This window comes from Hevea brasiliensis, chromosome 9, assembly GCF_030052815.1.
Source record: "Hevea brasiliensis isolate MT/VB/25A 57/8 chromosome 9, ASM3005281v1, whole genome shotgun sequence".
NCBI classification, from domain to species: domain Eukaryota; kingdom Viridiplantae; phylum Streptophyta; class Magnoliopsida; order Malpighiales; family Euphorbiaceae; genus Hevea; species Hevea brasiliensis.
The window spans coordinates 27,757,118-27,780,863 of record NC_079501.1 but is presented as its reverse complement, the minus strand read 5'-3'; the positions used below and the strand labels follow the sequence as shown (position 1 = coordinate 27,780,863).

Below are 23,746 nucleotides of genomic sequence, written 5' to 3'. Positions count from 1 at the left end.
GCACCTGCTAAAGCGGGATGCACCTGGCTACATAGAGAATTCCATCATTTTAAAGTCTTTTAGAATCTGTTTACTATTGTTATTTGAACTGCAATTTAAAAAAGAATTATTTTAAAAATATTTATTAAAGACTTTTTAATTTTTAATTTTAATTTAAATTAGATATATTTATAGCAAACCCAGATGGCTGGATTTGGATATTAGAATTATTGAAGTTGGAAGGAAAATAAAAGAGATTCGGATGGGTCTAAATCCTCGAGAAAAGTGGCTGGTATCATGCATCACCAAATTGTAGCAGGAAGCAGATTCTCTCTTTTTTTTTTTTTTTTTTTTTTGTTTAAATGCAAAGGAAATTATTGAACTGAAATTTCGCTGTTTGCAATCAAAATTAGCATCAGGATTTGATGATGCAAATCATTGCTTGCTTGCCTACTAGTTCTAGGACAAGTGAATCCTTTTTCACTCGAACCTCACCGAGATTGGACTCCTGACAAAGTGCTTGGCAGAAACCCATGATATATATCCTTGAGCAAATTTACTTGTTTTGCCACCATTCCCAATAGGACTGAATGCCACCGAGTATGTTGCCTTCTGGTTCACCTGTGAGAAGTAAAGTTTAGGGGGCTTGACGCTCACCTCAACTCCTGGCGGGGGAACAATAATTGGCACATAAACTGAATTTGCATAACCTACATTTGTCACAGTCCTTGTGAATGTCTGTGAAGGTCCCAGTGTGACTGAAAATGAAGGATAGTTCAGTTCCCCTTCAGGTATGCTCGGTTTCTCTGAGCATTTTATTGGTCTATGCGCAATTATGCTGACCTGCTCATCTTTGTAGCCCAAGCCACACAAGTAAGGTACATAATCATCTGGCTGGATGTCATAAATTAAACCTGGGTCATTTGCTCTTGATGGATTCACGTGGCCTGCACCAGTGGCGAAGATATCAGCTGGTTGGCGCGTTTCATCAACAATGGATTTACCTTCCATGTTTAGGATATCGGCGGTAGTCATTATGGCAGATTTAATGGCCGCTGGTGACCAATCAGGATGGGAGCTCTTGAGCAAGGCTGCAATACCACTAAGATGAGGGCATGCCATTGAAGTTCCAGACATTATGTTGAAGGTTGATTTTGTGTCTGTATTATTGTCAAGGGGGAAAGGCCACGCGGCTAGAATGCTTACACCAGGCCCAATAATATCAGGTTTCAGAATGCCTGGACTTGCCAAGCTGGGGCCTCTCGATGAGAATGAAGTAACAGCTGGAGACAATGGGTCTCCAATGACAGTTCCTTTGAATAAGATTGTTGCTGTTGGTGTCTTAGTTGAATTTATATATGCTTTGATCTTCAGCCCTGCAGCAAAGCTGACATGTGTTGCAGGAAGGACATGAGGATCAGCTATGGTGCTGAAGCCACTAGTCTCATCGTTCATCAGAATCATAGCGGCACCCCCAGCATTTTTCACTTCCTCTCCTTTAGCAATTCTGGCTATTCCTCCTCCTCTTTCACACAAGACTACTTTGTCTTTCACATCCATATCTTCCAGTGCTCCCTTACCACACAATGCTGACTTTGGTTTTCCATTCATGCCAGCATAAACAAGGGGTAATAGTGTCTTAGGAAAGTTGCTAGGTTGGAAAACAGATTCACCATCTAATTCTTCGCCATTTCCAAGTTTTGCTGTGGCAGCAATTCTTCTATCTATGTTGCTTGCTCCGACTGTGAGAATCCAAGGGGCTTCATTGGATAATGTGGCGTTGAAAGGGCCAGAATTTCCAGCTGCACAGCTTACAAATATTCCTTTCTGAACTGCTGCAAACGAGCCTATTGCTATGTTGTCTTGAAAAAATGGCACTGATACATCACCAAGGGAGAGTGAAAGCACATCAACACCATCCTGTACTGCTGTATCGAGCCCAGCTAATATATCACTTTCGGGACAATCATCGTTAGGGTCTCCAAAGCACACTTTGTAAATCGCTAGATGAGCGTAAGGTGCCATTCCTACTGCTGTGCCTTTGGCATTTCCTAATGTGTCAGCATTGTCTACAAAGCCACCAGCAGCTGTGCTTGCTGTGTGAGTCCCATGGCCATCAACATCAATTGGTGGTTCATCAGCCACTGCCTTCATGGCCTTAGCTGCAAGATTGAAAGACCTTGCACCAATTAGTTTGTTGTTACACTCTGATGCATTAAAGTCACATCTCCCTTTCCATTTGGCTGGCGGTGGCGGCATTCCTTTATCACTGAATGAAGGATGGCTGGGGAAAATGCCGCCATCTAGTACTCCAATGATCACTCCCTTGCCAAAATTTGATTCTTTCCAGAATCCCATTTGCTGGTGCAAACCCAAGAAGCTGGGAGAGTGTGTTGTCAGTAAACGTATTTTCCTTTCAGGACGTGCTGACACAAAGGCATCAATTTCTTCCATGGCCTTCACTTCCTCCTGTGTCAGTCTTGCCGCAAAACCACTGATTATATTCTGGTACGAGTAAAGAATACGTTGCTGCTGCTTCTCAGAGCTTGCTATGCTAAATGGTAAAAATGACTTGTGCCACTTCTCCAGATCATCTGTCTGGGAAAAAGTTATTCCTTCTGGTTTGCTGACATGGACAATGTAAGTTTGTAAGTAGTTCTTTTCAGTTATTTCAGCAGTGTATTCAGCTGCATGAGCAATCTCAAGATAGAAGTTGAACAAGAAAATGAGAAAGAGAAAAGGAGTGGCAGCCATTTGTAATGAACAATTACTCTTCCTCATGAAGTAGAAGAGTAAAAATGCCAAGTTGTTTTTGTCTTCGTAGTTGCTGGCGAGAGCTATATATATAGCAAGAGAGTTAAGAGAGAGGGCCGGCATATTCTTATTCTTGTCATTATGATTTGAGCATTGCCATTGGAGCATTATGGTTTGGCCCATCCTTTTCTTTTTATTTTTTGTGTGCCATTTATACTAAAAGATGGCAAGAGGGATATGTTTATTTATTTGCTTTTGCTCAGATTTTTTTTTTCAATTAAAATGTCCATATGAGCTCGGCTGAGCCTGGGAGGTCTATTCTACTATTCATTTCTAACATAAGGCTTGGAAATTTGCCCGAGTTCCTATGACTTGGTCTTTCACTTCCCAAGATACATTGCCTTCCGAGTCTTCTTCGCACTTATGATTGTCATCTTTTGCATAATTATAATGTTCTTGGAAAAGCCTTTGCAACAGAGTCTAGATAAGGAATATTTATGCGACTTTAGTCGATAACCATAACTTCAAGTAGTAACCATTTCATAGTCGTGCGCTCTTTGAAACTTTAGCTTTTGTAATTTTCTTTTGGATCATTCAGTCCTCAATGAAACCAGAAATGAGCTTTGGTATCTCACGGGTGAAATGGGCAGTTTCACAAGAGAAGCATATAACTGAACTTTCTTGGGTTGAGATGTCAGGTCTATAGATGCTCATAAAAATACTTCCAGAAACATGTTTTGATCCTTTTCTTGTCAGTTTTCCAACAAGTTTTTGCGGTCAATAATGATTCGCATTCATTTAGAGATTAAAGTGATATTTCTCCGTTGTAGGTTGCAATGTTACCCCATTTAGAATATCTAGTGTAAAACCCCTGTTCTAATAAATGGAATTTATTTGAAAAGAATAATATATATATATATATATATATATATAAATATAAAGCAAAGAGGTATTTTCATGACATGCAGAACTTTTTTTTAAAAAGTTTATCACATATTACTTTTGATAAATATTCTCTTTTATATTAATTATTATTATTATTATTTTTATTTCTCTTTTAATTATCATTATTATTTATAATATCACCTTAATTTTTATGATTTAAATTATTATTATTTTTTTAAAAATTTAATTTTTAAAAATTAAGACCTTTTATAATTAAATACAATATTTAAAAATTATTTATATTATTTTATAAATATTAATTATTATTTAATTTTTATTTTTCTTTTAATTATCATTATTATTTATAATACTATCTTAATATTTATAATTTAAATTATTATTTTCTTTACAATTTAATTTTTAAAAAATTAAGGCATTTTATGATTAAATGTAATATTTAAAAATTGTTTATATTATTTTTTTATAGATTTATTTATGTAAAAATATTATTTACCACATATTATCCTTAATAATAATAATAATAATAATAATAATAATAATAATAATAATAATAATAATAATAATAGGTCATTGATAGCCATTAGTTTAAATAAAATTGACTTTTAATTTGTGATCTCATAATTAATAATAAATATTCTCCTTTATACTAATTATTATTTAATTTTTTTTATTTCTCTTTTAATTATAATTATTATTTACAATACTATATTAACATCTATGATTTAATTTATTATTTTCTTTAAAATTTAATTTTTAAAAATTAAGCCATTTTGTAATTAAATATAATATTTAAAAATTACTTATATTATTTTATAAATATTAATTATTATTTAATTTTTTTATTTTTCTTTTAATTATCATTATTATTTATAATATTACCTTAATATTTATGATTTAAATTATTATTTTCTTTAAAAATTAATTTTTTAAAAAATAAGACTTTTTATGATTAAATGTAATATTTAAAAATTATTTATATTATTTTTTTATAAATTTATTTATGTAAAAATATTATTTGCCACATGTTACCCTCCATAATAATAATAATAATAATAATAATAATAATAATAATAATAATAATAATAATAATAATAATAAAAGGTCATTGATAGCTATTATTTTAAAGAAAATTAACCATTAATTTGTGATCTCATAATAAACTATAATATAATTTAATCAACCTTAAATTATTTCATATCTTTAATAAATATTTTTACTACATTATTATATTTTTTATTATTTTTATTATGAAATTTTTATTAAAAAATTTTGAGAGATAAAAAGTATAGTTTACATAAAAAGAATATATATATATATATATAAAGCAAAAAAATATTCCCAAGAAAATGACACTGGCAATTTTTTTGAAAAATTTGTCACGTGTCATCTTCCATAAATACTCTCATTTATACTAATTATTATTTAATTTTTTATTTATCTTTTAATTATCATTATTATTTACAATATTACTTTAACATTTATGATTTAAATTATTATTTCCTTTAAAATTTAATTTTTAAAAATTAAGACATTTTGTAATTAAATGCAATATTTAAAAATTATATATATTATTTTATAAATACTAATTATTATTTTATTTTTTATTTCTCTTTTGATTATCATTATTATTTATAATACTACCTTAACATTTATGATTTAAAATATTATTTTCTTTACAATTTCATTTTTAAAAAATTTAGCATTTTATGATTAAATGTAATATGTAAAAATTATTTATATTATTTTTTTTATAGATTCATTTATGCAAAAATATTATTTACCATATAATAATAATAATAATAATAATAATAATAATAGTAATAATAAAAGGTCATTTGCAATGCCCTAAAAAATTTTAAAATTTATTTATAATTATGAAATTTAATATTCTAATTGTTATTTCTTTTAAACATATTTTATGGAAGTATTTTAAAGTTTAATACTATTTCAACTATTAAAGTAATAGTATTGTTAAATGAGATTTTTTGTTGTTGTTATTATTATTATTATTATTATTATTATTATTATTATTATTATTATTATTATTATAGTATTTTATATGAAAAAAAACTTGATTTAAAATAATTAAAGTATATTTGGACTGTAAAGGAATTAGGGACCTAAGCTAGAATTTGAAATATTGGAGCTAGATTAAGTTTTTTTATAGGTCCCGGAAGGACATTAAAATTGTTGTTGTGGGCCTGAGGCCTTGTATTGTTGCTTTTGGTTGAATCTTCTTGCAGGGGGTTAGGTCCAGTTATAGGGGAGGCTCTGCCGAAATTTCGGCAAGACCTTAGGAAATTATTCTTACTTCTTTAATTAATTAATTAATTAATTAATTTTGTCAGTAAATTTGATATAGGTCAATGTGCCTGTCTAGGTAATTGGTCCCGGTTAGCCCTTCTTCTCCTTCCACCCAGACCAACTGTAATCAAGTTGACCAGTCAGTGAGTAGATATTGATTTTATTTATAATTTCAATATTATTATTATATATTCAAGGCATGCTCATGCATTCACTTATATATATATATATATATATATAGAGTTAAATGCTAGGCACACTCTGGTGTTTTATATTTTATTAATGAAATTTTGTGGATGTCGCCTTAAGGTAATTTGGAGCTATGTGTGTGTGATGGGGTGTGTGTGGTGTGGATATGGATATGGATATGGTTAGGATGGGTAGTCACGGCTGGATCTTGACTTGCTGGGACCTGATCCTTATATGTGGATAAGTCCGGGTGAGTACGACTTTGAGTTGATTTCCCTGACCCCCGCACTTGAATTATTAAGAGAAAGTCCGGCTTGAGTTGACCTCGCTGGCAGGTATTGGAATTAAGAGAGCTGTATAGGGGATCAGCTCCCATATGTATATATGTTGATGTGACACACGGGTGTGTGAGTGCTCCAAATTATCTTTTGTGTGAATGTTGTTTGAATTATTTGAAATTATGTGTGTATGTTGTATTTCATATATAGGAATGCATTAGATTTAGATAGTTATAGAAATTGTATTTAAAATCAATATCTCACTCTATGAGTTGAACGCTCACCCCCTGTTCAACTATTTTTTTTCCTCAGGTGACAGGTGAACTTGTTGAAAATAACCTGCTTTCTTTTCTCTTAGGTTAAACCAGAAAATTTTAGTTTTACTTTTATTATCTTTTGATCAATTCTCGAATTCTGCATATACCAGTAGTGTATTATTCTTATTTAGGATTGTAATAATTAAATTTTTGGAGTTGTAAACTTATTTATGTGGATATGCTTGGATGCATGATATATTCATTCATTTGGATGAAGAAACTGAGCTCCCATTTGATTATTTATCTGCTTTGGGGATTGTGAGGGCGAGTTGAGCTCTTTATATTATTGTTTTATTAGTTTACAGGTTAGGTCAGTTACTGCTCCTCATTGGATAGTCCAATTTATAGTTGAACTCTGTCTGTTTGATTTCTTAAAATTGAACTATATTTATGGGCTTTATGGTTGGATTAGAAATAGTTAGGCTTACCATGGGCTTCGGGGCCTTATGATAGCCCAAGTCCTAGTGTCAGTCCAGTCCAAAAATTGGGTTATGACAAAGTTGGTATCAGAGCTTAGACTTTAGATTCATGAGAAAGTGTGTACCTGGAGTTGTCACATGCGGAGTATAGGTTCTTGTTTCGTCTTTTTCTGTAATTCTTTATTTCTAGATTCTACGTTATTCCTTGGATAGTGTAAGAGTACTCTAGTTTAGTATTTCGATTTTCATGGAATACATGATGGTGTGAATTGAGCTAGTAGACATGTTGAGGTTTATCATGGGGATACTTATTCTAAGAAATATTATGTTTCTGTCAAAATAGGGCTAAGTGGCGTGTCTATCTAATGCAAAGCATGGGTACTTAAAGGTGAGTTATGGCACTATAGCTACCCTAGATAGGAGTGAGGTTACCACTGCTGGCAGTCGTAAGTGGATAGCCCAGTCAAAGTAAATTTATAGTATTGGGGGGATTAAAGAGAATGAGAGGTTGGAAAACATGGTCTGTTGGGATGTACCATAGTAACTATGCAATATTCTCGATGTTTATACTGCAAGCTATAGATTATAGTACTGACATGGGATTATCGTGCAGAGCTGCGTGCATTCCCGTGGTGCTCCATGATAAGGGTGTTTGCAGACGACATCTGTTTTGGTATAGTTATGCCAGAACAGAATTCTATTTCTGCACAAGAGTTTGGAACTCCTAGTTAGGGGTTTAAAACCTAGAATATCGAAGGTCACAATTGGGTAGTAACTAGAGTTAGTGACTCAATTACCCTAGCATGAGCTAGAGTTATATCAAGAGTTGTCACAAGGCTAGAGGTTTTAGTATAGTCACAAAGTAAACGTAACACCTACAGAGTGCGACTATCTGGTCATCGATATGGGGCCTTGGTTGTAGATGCAACATAACCTGATGCCAGTATAAGTACTAGCTAAAACCGAACTAGATGTAACATAACCTGATGCCAGTAGAAGTACTAGCTAAAGTGGTCGTAGATGTAACATAACCTAATGCCAGTAGAAGTACTAGCTAAAGTGGTCGAAGGACCAATTCTAAGTAACATTGAGGTGTAGATGACTTGGTAGAGATGATGAAAAGGTAGAAGTTTCTAATATGACAGCCAAGTTAAGAAAGAAAATGAAGCTAAAGAATAAAATAGTCAAAGTTTGATTTTAGGTAAGATAAAAGGAGTTAGCTAAAAAACAAACTGAAAGGCTCAAATTAGGATAAAATTAGGAAGAGTAGAGTCTTGATACAGAGGAGGCAAAATGCGATTTTAGAAAAGGTAAACGAGGTAAACAGAGAGGCAAAGATAGAGAGCTTGGAAAGGATGACATTAAGGAGAACATTTATCATGATATAGAACCTAGAAGTACAGAACGCAGAGCAGGTCATAGTTGATGCAATGTTAGGAGCTAGAGCATGGAGCTCAGAGTTATCAGATCTAGAATAGATTGTCTGTTTTCTGTTCCCATGGTAAAATAAGGGGCAATGGGACAAGGACTTTTTAGATTGTTAATAATATAAGAAAGGTTAGGTGAGGTATGCAACCAAAGTGAGTAGTAGCCAGAGGGTGTGCAATGGTAACTCGAGCTGTCTTATCAGACAAAGAAGCGAAGTCAGTAGATAGTAAATTGAACAAAAGTCAACCTAATGGATTCAAATATGCATGATGAGAGAATAGAATGAGGGATTATGGCACAATGGCTTGATATTAGAATTTTGAATGGTGAAACAGTAGTCGTAGAGTCTGTAATTGGAGATAGGCAGGTATTTTTAGTGTGACCAATAGGATAATTTTGTAAGAAAATATGAGTAATAGTATGATAATGTGTAACAAAATACTAGTAAAAGATAGGATAAGATAGGTATAGATGTTGCTCATAAGTTATTAGAAAGTACAAAGATCAGAGGAGTGGTTATTGGCAAGATTGGAGTTAGTTCTGGAAGAATCTATTAGTGCTTTATCTTAGAGAATATAGTAGAGTATAAGGGGCACTAGACAAGTGATTATAAGTATGAAGGACAAATGGAGAATAAGAAGAGATTATAAATTCTAAAATGATATGTCAAGTGGGACAATAGCACAACAATAGAGCATAATTATTGTGAAGAGATAATGAAATTTGAAAACAAGGATCAAGAGATATGGATAGATTTAAGGCTAAAGTTTGGAAAGCTGTAGGCAATAGATGTGGCTATATCAAAAAGAATGAATGCATAAAATATCTTGTCTGGGATTATGGTATAACACACATTTTTCACTACCATGATAGTTTAGGTGGAACTTATAGGTTTAAGGATATTTATCTAACCATAAAGAGTAATTTCTTACAAAGGAAAGTAGAGAATGATAATATTTTGATAGTCATGTTAGAAAGGACGTACAAGAAGAATCATTCATGGTGAATTGCCTGTGTCTTATAATATGAGTGGTAGGTTAGTACTATAGTATGATGCTATATAGTGGATGTGCTAGTGAAAACCAATCGCAAAGTTAAAATTTTGGAAGTAATGGAGTTAGTAATCAAGTTAGGGTTAAGAAATAAAAAGGTTACAGTTAACACTGATGGGATGTATATCTTCAAAGAAAAGGGCAAAAAGTGAGAAAGGACTAAAAGGAATGGTATGAAAGGGACACTAAGGGATGTTTTGGGTGAGTTATGGTAAAATGGCAGGTTAAAGGGGGCGGTGGAGCCTTGATCCAAGTGCCAAATGTGTTGGGAAGTACATCAGATAGTAAGAAGTTTCAAGCAGAAGTTAAGGAACTCCCTGTTCAGAAAAGGAGTAGGATATGATAATTCATGTTGACTGGGTGGCTCAAGAATACATAAACTTTTATCATGTCTTAAGAGAGACCCAATTCACTTTTCGATGTCGATAGATAGTGTAAGGAACATTTGGCATTTGAATAGAAATCTGCATAGTTGATTACCTATGAGATAGGTAGGAGTTGGTACAAGGATCTTATTAATGGCACGAAGTAAGTGGGAAGTTCACAATACCATGGAATTAAGAAGTACAGGTGCTTTTAGTGCTGAGAAAAGTCTTGGTAAAGCTCCAATGGCCAAATGGGATCAACAATTATTTCTAGTAAGGTATGCACAAAAGTAACTATTTTAGAAGGACACTTCATGAGACCTTGCAAGGTAAACAGTATGAGTTACATCTTTGTGTCACAGGGATTGGTAATAGAAGGGAACAAAGATTAGTATTATAAGTTATTACATTAGAGTGCTGAGGAATCATAGAGGATACCAGAGATTTTAGAAAAAGATTAAGGAGAGTTTTGATGAAGGAGTTTCATTATGAAAGGATGATGATGGCTAAGACGTTGTAGCAAAGTTAGAGAATAGCGGAATAGGTTTGACAGCATAAGTAGAGTTTGAGGAGCAATAAACAACCACCTTCTTTTTCCTTGGTCCTTGCATATTTTATTGATGAAATTATTGTAGATATTGCCTTAAGGTAATTTGGAGCTATGTGTGTGTGTTAGCGTGCATGTAGTGTAACAACCTGATTTTTTTTTATTTATATCTATAGAAAATATTTAAAAATTAGACTATTAATTTATTACTATTTTATTCATGAATTAAATTAGTATTTTTATAATAATGATATTTTTACTTTATGAATGTATTTTTACATGTATTGTTATTATCATTATTATTTTAAATTGTTATTTGTAATTTTGTTGATATCAAAAATCAATTAAAGTTATTTAAGATTAAACTACGATTATTATTACTAAAGTTTTATTTAATTTAAATTTAATAAAATAATTTTGGACCTACTTGTATATATCTAAAAAGTTTAGAGACCACACCCCCCCCCCCATTTTTCTTTCTCTCTCCTCGACCTCACTCCCTCTCTCACTTTCTCTCTCCCGTTTCTCTTTCGCCCGGCGAACCAGTGACGCTGATGGTGGACCACTAAACTCCAAAGGTGACCGACAAGCTCCACGGCGGCTGCAACACCCTGTCCGGTGAAGATCTGACGCGTCTTGGAGGAGAGAGAGAGTGATGCAAAGTGTTAGTTTCCAAGGCAGATTCCAATGGGTCCTAGCGGTGGCTGGACTAGAAACTGGTGGCAAATGGCTCCCCTACCCTCTAGGTTCCTTTTGCGACCTTCCTCACTGGATTCCATGGAGTTTTCTGGTAAGGGAGAGAAGAGAGAGAAAATGGGGAGCAGCACTTTTTCGACCACTTTTTCGGTGATCCGACCATCGGATCGGAAATTTGAGATCATCGATAGACTCAGAGTGACGAAACCTGATATGGGACCAACCCCGCTCCGATCAGACATCGTTTGAAAAAGACGATCATCGAATGGTCCAGATCGCTTAGTGAAATTTTCGAGCATTTTTAATTCTTGTAAATTGAAAATAATTTTACGATAATTAATAACAATTTTTTAGCTTTGTTTAGGTGCGATCAGATAGATGATAGCTTATTGGTGCTCGAAACCTAGTTTTCAGCCATATCTGATTGCCCGGTGGCCTATCTTGAAACATAGTCAATATTACAGTCAATCCTAGCATTTTCAGATGTTCTAGACACGTTTTAGGTAGCAGAATTTGTAAAGGTAGTCCCGAATTTAAGTTATGTAACATTTTGCCTTGGTTAAGCTAGCTGATAAATCTGTAAAATATTCATGACTTAGTAAAATTAAGTAAAATAATTTTAATGAATACAAAAACAATGTAGAGGACCTCCAAGAATATTTTTATAATTTTTGAAGTGCTAAAAATAATTACTTGGACTGTAGAGGAGTTAGGGACCCAAATTGGAGTTTGGAGGATTAAACCTAGATTAGGATTCTTGTAGGTCCTGTATGGGCATTATAATTATTGTTATGGGCCTAAGACCCTATGTTGTTGTTGCTAGTTGAATTTCCTTGTAGGGGGTTAGGTCTAGTTATAGGGAAAACTCTGTCGAAATTTCAGCAAGATCTTAAGATTTATTTTGATTATATGGTTTAAATTAATCGTTTAATTTTATCAATCTTTTGATAGTGGTCAATGTGTATGTTTAGGTGATCAGTGTCGGGCATCTTCTCCTTCCAGCCAGACCAGCTGCAGTCCAGTCGATCAGTCTATGAGTTGGATATTGATTATTTTTGCAATTTCAATATTAATTATACATATGGCATGCTCATGCATTTTATAAATATTTAATTATGCACATGTATAGTTAATATATTAGGGACATTTTGGTTGCTGCATATTTAATTATTGTTATTTATTTGTGGTTGCTGCCTTGAGGATAATTCGGAGCTGTGTACGTGTGTGAGTGTGCGTATGGTGTTATATTGGTTATGGATAGGATGGGTAGAGTGGCTGGAGCTTGACTCTTTGGGACTCAATCTTTTTTGTGGATAAGTCGGGGTGAGTACGGCTTTGAGTTGATCTCGTTAACTCTCGCATTTAGATTACTAAGCGAAAGTCTGGCTTGAGTTGATCTCCCTAGTAGGTATTGAATTAAGAGAGATGTATAGGGTATCAGCTCCCATATATATATATATATATATATATATATATATATATATATATATATATATATATATATATATATATATATATATGTGATACACAAGGTGTGTGAGTAGCTCCAAATTAACTTTTCATGGGAATATTGGGTGAATTACTTGTTTTATGTATTGAATGTGCATTTCATGATGAGATTACATTAGTCTTAGATAGTTATAGAAATTGCATTTATAATCAATATCTAAACTCTCTGAGTCAAACAGTCATTCCTGTTCAAATATTTTTTTTCCCCAAGTTACGAGAGGAGTGTGTTTATTTCTTCAAGTTTAACCTGCATTTTCCTTTGCAGGTTGTACTCCTTAGTTTAATAATTTTTTATGTCTGCTTATTTATTTATTTACTTATCTGTTTAATAACTACCACTCTGCTGTGACATGGGGTTATGTACTTTTAGTATTAATAAATGAAAAATTTTTATGATATTTAAATAGCTTGTAAATGATGGTATCGGGGTTGAGTTGGGCTCCCCTATCTTTAGTTTCTGATAGTTATCGGGTTAGGTTGGTCCGAATAAAAATATAATATTTTATTTTATTTTATTTACATGTTGGGCCTTAATTTTGGCTCTAGTTATGGATTTGAGAACAGTAAGGCTTATTACGGGCCTTGAGGGCTTTATGCTTGCCTAGGTCCTAGTGTTGGTCTAGCCCATGGAACTAGGTCTTAACAAAGTTAGTATCAGAGCTTAGGCTCTAGATTCTTGAGAAAGTGTATACTTAAAGTTGTCACATGCAGAGTATAGGATCTTGTTTCGTCTTATTCTGTAATTCCTTTTTTCTAGATTATGTGTTATTTTTTTGGGTAGTGTAAGGGTGTTTCAGTTTAGTGTCTCAGTTTTCATGGAGTATATGGTGAGGTGAACTAGAGTTAGCAGACGTGTTGAGGTTTGCCATGGGAATACATACTCCAAGGAATGTTATGTTTTTGTCGGTATGGTGCTAACGATGTGCCTATTTAGTGCAAGGCACAAGTACTTAAAGGTGAGTTATGACAGCATAACTACCCTAAATGGGAGTGAGGGTACCACTACTAGCAGTCATCAATGGATAACCCAATTAAAGTAAGTTATAGTATCAATAGGTTAAAGAAAGATAAGAAGTTGGGAAACTTGATATGTTAGGATGTACCATAGTAACTATGCAATGTTCTCGATGTTTATGCTGTAAGTTGTAGATTACAGTATCGACATGGGATTATTGTGTAGCGTTGCGTGCTTCCCTATGGTGCTCCATAATGAGGGTGTTTGCAGATAGTCTCTATTTTGGTACAGTTATGCCAGAACAAAGTTTTATTTCTGCAAAGGAGTTAGGAACTCCTAGTTAGGGGTTTAAAGCCCTTGAGCTAGAACATTGAAGGTCACAGTTAGGCGATAATTAGAGTCAGTGACTCGGTTACCCTAGCATGAGCTAGAATTATATCAAGAGTTGTCATAAGAATAGGGTTTTAATTTAGTTGCAAAGTAAAGGTAACACCTATAGAGTGAGACCATCTAGCCTTTGGTATGAAATCTTGGACAATTTTTGCATTATAATGGACGTTTTGCCTAAAGTTTACTAAGAATAGTATATCCTTTATGTGTCAGCAAGGTGCAAAGTACAACCTTATTGCCTAAAGGAGATTGGGGGCTAGGAATAATGTTCATAGCCTATGAGATGACATTTTAGGGAGTTTTAGAGTATGATAAGAGAGCAAATAACTTTATATAGCTTGGCAATATAGTAGATATAGTACCTCTCCTATTGTTAGATGTGCTGCAGAGTATGATAATGTCCTTCAAGAGAGATAGCAGATTGCTATTGGTGTTAGTGACTAACTGAATGGCATCCCAGTTAGGATTGTAAGCTGTGATAGAGAGTTGTTGGTTCAGGTACCCTAAATAGGACACAAATCCCACTATGGGGATCATAAATGATAAGATCATGATGTATGTAAATCTTTTGAGTTAACGATAAGTTTGGGTATCCAGTACCTTAAGTTTGGCTACTTAAGTTTAAATGAGAAAATAGAATCTCTGTAAATCTCCATCTCAAGGTAGTAGAGGGTAGTGTGTAGTCTAATGGGCAGGAATAGAGATTACGCAGTGAATGTTTAACTACTATTCCCTAAGTTCCTCCCTAGCTTCTTATTGCTCAAGACAAGAGTATACTCTAAGTAAAGAAAAGGATAAGGACAGAAGTTAGCATAGATAAATCATAGAATATGTATATATATAGAAGAAGTACAGAAGGAAAAAATAAAATAATTGGTTTAGATGTTGCAGAGAAATAACACGAATGCCAGTGGAAGTGCTAGCTAGATGAAGGAGCGGAAGCATGAAAAACACAAGTTTAGATCATTGAATTCAAAAAATTTTCATCTAGGGTCACATGCATCATGCAAGATCATTTTTATCTATTTGATTTCAATGATAAACATCATATTTAAACTCTTTTAATATATTTTTGGATCTACATTTGTCATTTAAGATTTAAGAATTAACAGATTAATTAATTAGAACCCTAGATTAGATAAAAAATAAGTGCACTAACCTTTTTTATGCACTGCAGTGTGTTTAGCACTTTTGGGACGAGCCTAGGACACCAAATGTTGTCCCTCTAGCTTGTCCACACCAAGATCACCATTGGCAGCCCCTTGAACAGCTTCTAAAGCTTTTCTAACCAATTAGAAAATCAAGTTTTGCCTTTTAAGAGATTACAGATGTAAACAGGACATTAGAAATAATTTCTAGTATTTTTAATTCAAGAGATTGTTGGCAAATCTCTTTGAATTGGTGAGAGATGTGCCTTATAGGTCTCTACCTTTCCATCATAATCAATTTTCTTCTTGAAAACCCATTTATTCCCTATAGGTACAATGCCTTCAGGTGGGTCAACAAGATTCCAAACTTGATTCTTATACATGGAATCAATTTCTAATTTCATAGCATCAATCCATTTTGAAGAATCTATATCTGATATAGCTTCTTCATAGGTAAGTGGATCATCTCCATGATCTACTTCTTCATGAGTAGACAACTCTTGTTCTTCTTCATGAAGGAAACCATATCTCATTGGTGGGTGAGATACCCTGGTTGTTTTACGAGGAATAGCTGTAGATGTTTCATCAATAAGTGTAGATTGACTAGATGGATCTATATCCATCTGATCTGTTGGTTAGTCAGAATTCTCCAATTCCAACTCTATTTGCCTTCCTTTGCCTCCTTTTTGAACAAACTGTTGTTCAAGAAATATGGCATCTCTACTTATCACAACCTTTTGTGATGTAGGCAAATAAAAATAATATCCAAAACTATCTTTTGGATATCCAACAAATCAACCCTTTTCTGATATGGTTTTCAATTTATCAGTGTTCAGCTTTTTGATATAAGCTGGATAACCCCAAATCTTAACATGCTTAAGACTTGATTTTCCTCCATGCCATATCTCATAAGGTGTGGAAGATATTGATTTTGATAGAATCCTATTCAGAATATATAAAGCTGATTCTAATACGAATTCCCAAAAGGAGATTGGCATATCAATATAGCTCATCATATTACGTACCATATCCAATAGGGTACAATTTCTCCTTTTAGATACACCATTCAGCTGTGGTGTTCCTGGAGAAGTCAGCTGGGAAACAATGCTATGCTCTCTTAAGTATTCATCAAATTTAGTACTCAAGTATTCACCTCCATGATTTGATCGAATAGCTTTAATACTTTTTCCTGTTTGATTTTCTACTTCAGATTTAAATTCTTTAAACTTTTCAAAGGATTCATGTTTGTATTTCATCAAATACAAATACCCAAACATTAATTTATCATTAGTAAAAGTAATAAAATAATGAAAACCACCTCTAGCCATTTCTTTAAATGGACCACATACATCACTATGTATTAGCTCCAAAATATTTTCAGCTCTTAGCCCTTTTCCAACAAAGGGTGATCTAGTCATTTTGCCCTGAAGGCAGGATTCACAGGTTGGAGTAGGTTCAGAACTTAATGAGGATAAAATTCCTATTTTCTCCAGTTTTGCAATCCTATCTTCTGCAACACGATCAAACCTTAAGTGCCAAATATATTTTGAACTTGAGTTAATTTTTACCACGGCATTGCATTCATTCAGATCACTTGCATTCATTTTGTGTTTGTCATTATTATCCAAATAATAAAGACCATCATTCATATAACCCGAACCAACATATTTATTTCTAAAATAAATATTGTAAACATCATCTGTGAACAAAAATTCATAGCCATTTATAGTCAAACTAGTTATAGAAATGATATTCTTAAAAGCATCAGCTACATATAAAATATTATCCAAACACAAAATATGTCCAGACATGTAAAAAGATTTAGATCCTATGGCTAAAGCTTTAACAGTTGAGCCATCGCCAATCTGGGGTCTAACATCTCGAGAACGCAAGCTACTACTATTTGCTAGTTCCTGCATATCATAAGAAATGTGAGAACTGGCACCAGTATCTAAAACCCAAGCTGTAGATGAACTATGAGTATCATCAGAATCTATATATTCAAGGTTCAAGATAAGTTTCAAATTTCTTAGCCAATCTGATAGATTAGGTCCTGTCAACCTATTGCGATCAAGTATGCTTGCAAGGATATTGGATGGTGGTGGTTGTTCTGTGCTCATTATTATCAAAAAATTAACTGCAGAAAATAACCAGATTAAGTAGTAAATGTATCATGTATTGAACCAAAATGTTTATGGTATTTTAATCAAATTGGTCCTCCCACTAACTTAGCAAATCCTACACTTCCAAAGTAGAAAACGGAAATCTTAGTTGGATGGATTTCTAGTGGGTGATTGAATTCTTATAATTCTGTTGATCATCCTCAGGTACATCCATTATTGGAATTACAATAAACTATAAGTGAGCAACTCCTTGCCCATCATATCTCATGTGAGGTTCAATCCTTAACCTAGCCCCTAATGCTTAAAATCTTAGGTACATCCATTATTGACTTATCTTACATTAGTTAAGTTGATCCCATTGAGCTAGTAATTATGCAAATAATTTTAATGTCCTTAGATACATCCAATATTGGCCACCAAACCATTTACATATTTACAACATCTCATGTTTAACAATTATTCTTAAGAAAATCTCTTAAATTAAGTGCATCTTATGCAAGTATTTAAAATTTCTTAAAATAATTGCCTCAATGGAGGGCCCATGTTATAATTACTTTATACCATATCCAACTTAATCATTTGTTTGGAAGATTTTGTGGTCGTCCTAATTACTATTAAGGTCTCACTTTGCACATTATCCAATTAGCATGCATATATCATATACTTGCATACATTCCCATACATCTCATGCATTCATGGATAATAAATATGGTATGATCATGTACTTTCTAAGGGATTCAATTCTGAGCCACCAAGAATTGAATCAGGGCATTCCTAGGTGCATTTCATTCATTCATATTACAAGAGTTTTTGAAGGAGTACATAATCAACACTTGATCTTGAATTTCTCCCACTGATCCCACCAATGCTCTTGACCTCCTTGATCTTCTTGCAATCCAATTACATAGTAATCCTTAGCATACCAAGGTGAATTTACAAGAACTAAATAAATGAAATTACAACCCCAAAATATTACAACCTTTATAATACGTGCCCAAAATAAATTAAAATAAATTAATTAATTTACAATCCCAAAGAAACATAAAAGAAATAAATCCAATCACATTAGTCTTTTATAGTCCATGATCATCCATCATGCATGTCACTATTTAACAATTAAATAAAACATACATACTTAAATTAAATTGAATATCTCATTTTCAACTTAAAAATCCAAATTTGAATATAATTCAAATAAATTTAAAAATTCATATTTGAATCACATTCAAATAAATTTAAAAATTCAGATTTGAATCACATTCAAACAAATTTAAAAATTTTGATTTGAATCAAAATTTAATTGTGTGATTAAAACTCCTAATTAAACATTTTAATTAGTCATAGGATGAGCTTTTAGATTATACAACAATTGTAGATTCAAGAACCCAAACCTTGCGCACACTATTGGAGACCACAAAGTGTGCGCACCATTAGTGTTCATCACCATGCCGCCATCTTTCCTTTGCAACCAGCAATGGATCAATCATCTCATGATCAAAACACACAATTAAATCATATAATCAACAGTCTAAATGGAAAATATAGTGACTCTGATACCAATTGCAGGAGCGAAAGCATGAAAAACACAAGTTTAGATTATTGAATTCAACAAGTTTTCATCTAGGGTCACATGCATCATGCAAGATTCATTTTTATCTATTGGATTTCAATGATAAACAGCATATTAAAACTCTTTTAATATATTTTTTGATCTACATTTGTCATTTAAGATTTTAGAATTAACAGATTAATTCATTAGAACCCTATATTAGATCAAGAACAAGTGCACTAACCTTTTTGATGCACTGCAGTGTGTTTGGCACCTTTGGGATGCACCTAGTCCACCAGATGTTGTCCCTCTAGCTTGTCCACACTAAGATCACCATTGGCAGCCCCTTGAACAGCTTCTAAAGCTTTTCCAACTAATTAGAAAATCAAGTTTTGCCTTTTAAGAGATTATAGATATAAATAGGACACTAGAAACAATTTCTAATATTTTTAATTCAAGAGATTGTTGGCAAATCTCTTTGAATTGGTGAGATGTGAAGAAGAATAGAGGGAGAGCCAGCCAAGGGTGGCAACACAAAATAGATGAATGGCAGCTTGTATTTTTTCTTTTCATCCTATTCCTTATATAGCTAGGTCACCACTTAAAACCCTTGCCACATGTCACCTTCTAATTGGCTCTAGGTTTAATTGACCCAATCACATTGTGCCAAGTGTCAAACCTATATTTAATCTTGACTTTGATCATCTTACATGATTAAAAGACATATGGCAAGCTTATGTATAGTGCTATGTGTCACCATCTCATGGTGCCACATGTCACCCTGTGAAATGACCAAAATACCCCTGTGTCTTAATTTTAAGTTCTCAACTCAAAATAATTATTTCTCTTCTTCTAATCAATTTATATCAAATATAAATTAATTAATTAATCTTTATTAATTAATTTCTCATTAATTAAATTCATATTTAAATACTTTAAATATAAATTTAACTTATACTATACATCCAATAACCTAGATTTAGTTTCAAGTCATGCTAGGGACTTTGCAATCAATTGCAAACTAAACCTATTTAATTAATTAATTAAACTCTTTAATTAATTAATTAAATTATATTTAATTTGGTGATTACTTGTGTATATGTGTGACTTACTAGGCTCATCACTAATTGGCAATGACTCTTAATATCATTAGAACTCTTTATTACCATAAATGATTTCTCTAAATCATTTTATGCAGCTCATAAACTATGTTAACACCTAGCATAGCATACCATAGCACCCAATCAGTAATAAGGTTTACCTTAAATGAACCTATTATCATATGTTACCATGCACTAGAATCTCTCTGTTACAAAATCCCAATTCGAGCTAGAGTCATTGTTTATGTCAAACCCATTTTCTATAAATATTATGTTCTCTTTTAATTCCAGTTCTTGATTTAAAAGATTTTCTCATCAGAAATTCTTTTCTTATTAAATCTATCTGTCCTGGTTAGGAACTTGAAATATCAAGAACAATTAAATGAACATAGGATTTTATCCCTATTTACTTAGGGTAACATATTTCATTTTGATCAACACTTACCTCCATATATAACTAGTAGGAGCCAACACATGCCCATATACCCATACACAGTACAAGTATGAAAGTAGTATCAAACTCAAACCACCTATATACAAGATAACTGTGCTATCTCAGGTCTAAAGATTATATGCACTGATATGATTTATGACAATATATTGACAAGAGTAAACTCCATGTGCTTGTCATAAATATCACTGGTTCGACCTACTTATCATGTATAAGTGCCCATCATGTTTGTTATATGGCATGAGACTCACCATTCCATGTTATTTACATCTCATATAAATAACTTGGGAATAAACATGATTACAATATTTATGGATAAGTCATGTTCTTATTGTGAAGTATCCTCGATTGTAAACCTATTTATGATACTTTATGCTAGAAATACTGTCACTCATATTCTTAACAACTTAAGAATAGAATTTCTAACAAAATATCAATGGACCTTGTCTATTACACATAAATATATTATGTAAACGGAAAAGTAAAAATGCATTTTATTAATAAAAACATGTACAAGATACATACTAAATGATATGCTCTAGGGCATACTACTAACACTAGAGTGGTCAGAGGACCAATTCAGAGTAATATTAAAGTGTAGATGATTTATTAGAGACTGTAAGAAGGTACAAGTTTCTTACATGATAGTTGGATCAAGAAAGAGAATAGAGCTAAAGAATAAAATAGTCAAAGTTTGATTTTGGGTAAGGTAAAGGAGTTGGCTAAAGAACAAATTGAAAGGCCCAAATTAGGATAAGATTAAGAAGAGTAGAGTTAAGATATAGAGGAGGCAAATGTAGTTCTAGGGAAGGTAAACGAGGTAAATAGAAAAGTAAAGATAGAGAGCTTAGAAAAGGATGACATTAGGGGAAACGTTTATGAAGGTATGAAACCTAGAAGTGCAGAACTCAGGGCAGGTCATAAATGGTACAGTGTTAGGAGCCAGAACATGGAGCTCAAAGTTGTAGGATCTAGGATAGACTTTGTTTGTTTTCTGTCCTCATGATAGAATGAGGGGCAATGGGACAAGGACTTTTTAGATTGTTAATAATATGAGGAAAATTAAGTGAGGTATGCAATCAAAATAGGTAGTAGCTATAAAGTGTGCTATGGTAACTTGAATTGTCTTATTAGATAAAGAAGCGAAGTCAGTATGAGCAAGTTGAATAAAAGTCAACCTAACGGATCCAAATATGCATGAGAGAAAGGAATGAGAGATAATGGCACAGAAGTTTGATGTTAGAATTCAGAATGGTGAGACCTGAAGTTTGAAATTGGAGTTAAGCAGATATTTTCAATATGACTAACAGGATAATTATGTAAGAAAACATGAATAATAGTATGATAATATGTAGCAGAACACTAGTAAAGGCCAGGATAGGACAAGATAGACATAGATGTAATTACAAGTTATTAGAAAGTATATGGATTAGAAGAGTGATTGTTAGCAATCTGAAAGAATTTGTTAGTGTTTTATCTTGCAGAATATAACCAAGTATAAGGAGCATCAGACAAATAATAATAAGTATGGAGGACATATGGAGAATAAAAAGGGATTGTAAATTCCAAGATGATATATCAGATGAGACAACAGTATAATAAAGGGTAGGTATAGATGATATCTTATAATAAAGCACAATAATTGCAAAGAAATGATGAAATTGAAAAGGAAGACTAAGGGGTATGAGCTAAACATTGTTTATCAAACAATGGTGTACTATAAATTATAGGAAAAGATCTCTCATTCTTTCCAAATTAGCTCGTGTTTTGGTTCTAGGAGATTGTGTTAAGAAGGGAGGCTGTGTCAAGGTGAACCAATTAATTAAGAATTTGATGGGCACTAGTATGTACACAATCCCCTGAAGCGAAAATGATGGTAAGTGCATACGCAATGTCAAGAATGAAAGAGGATTAAGAGATGTGGCTATATCAAGGAGAAGGAATGCATAAGGTATCGTGTCAAGGATTGTGAGAGAACACATGTTCACCATTGCCCTGCTAGTTCAATTTGAACTTATAGGTTTAAGGATACCTATCTAATCATGAAGAGTAATTCCCTACAAAGGATAGTAGAGAACTATAATGTTTCAATGGTTAAGTTAGGAAGGAGGAATAGGAAAAATCATCCATGGTGAATTGCATGTGTCCTATAATATGAGTGGTAGATTAATACGATAGTATGATGCTAGGTAGTGGATGTGTTGGTGGGAACAAATCTAAGAGTTAAAATTTCTGGAAGTGATGGAGTTAACAATTAAGCTAGGACTAAGAAGTAAAATGGTTACCGTTAACGCTGATGAGATGAATATCTTTAAAGGAAAGGCACAAAGTGAGAAAAGGCTAAAAGGAATGGTATGAGAGGGACACTAAAGGATTTTTAGAATGAGTTATAATAAATTGGCAGGTTAACAAAGCGATGGAGCTTGAATTCAAGTGCCAATGTGTCAGAAAGTACATTAGATAGTAATAAGTTTCAAGCAAAAGTCAGGAAACTTTCTTTTCAGAAAAAGGAGTAGGATATGATAAGTCATATTGACTGAGTGGCTTGAGAATTCAAAAGCTTTTGTCGATGTTGATGGATGGTGTAAGGAATGTTTGGCATTTAAATGGAACTCTATACAACTGATTACTTATGAGATAGGTAGGAGTTGGTGCAAGGATCTTATTAATGGCACAAAGTAAGTAGGAAGTTCACAATATCATAGAATTAAGAAGTACTGGTGCTTTTAGCACGAAGAAAGTCTTACTAAAGTTTCAATTGCCAATAGAACCAGTAATGACCTCGGGTGAGGTACATGTAAAGGTAGTTATTTCAGAAGAGCACTTCACGAGACTTTGTAAAATAGATAGTATGAGTCACATCTTTGCACAATAGAGATTGGTAATAAGAAGGAACCAAGATTCGTATTGCTATATACCATATCTGAGTGCAGTGGAAGCATAGTGAGTACTAGAAATATCAAAAAAAGATCAACGAGTACTCATATATAATGGCTTAGTTTCAGATGGAGGATGGTAGCTAGAGTGCTACAGTAGGGACAGTAGCAAGCAAAGTGTTTTAACCATCTTTGCATAGCTGGAGGAGCAATGCTCACACCTGTTCTAATAACCTTCCTTTCAATATCCCCTGTTTATTCAAAAATTCAGGGATGAATTTTTCTTCAGGGGAGAAGAATGTAACAACCTGATTTTTTTTTTTCATTTATATCTATAGAAAATATTTAAAAATTAGACAATTAATTTATTACCATTTTATTCATGGAATTAAATTAGTATTTTCATAATAA

The 23,746-nt window shown here is 33.0% G+C and overlaps 1 protein-coding gene across 1 annotated transcript; it reads right to left on the bottom strand.

The window, feature by feature from the left end:
• Nucleotides 1-357: 357 nt before the first annotated feature.
• On the bottom strand, nt 358-2,900 carry LOC110649440 (subtilisin-like protease 4). The gene has a single exon (XM_021804004.2). The coding sequence runs from the start codon at nt 2,854-2,856 to the stop codon at nt 460-462; it is 2,397 nt and encodes a 798-aa protein (XP_021659696.2). The 5' UTR covers nt 2,857-2,900; the 3' UTR covers nt 358-459.
• Between the last annotated feature and the right edge of the window lie 20,846 nt (nt 2,901-23,746).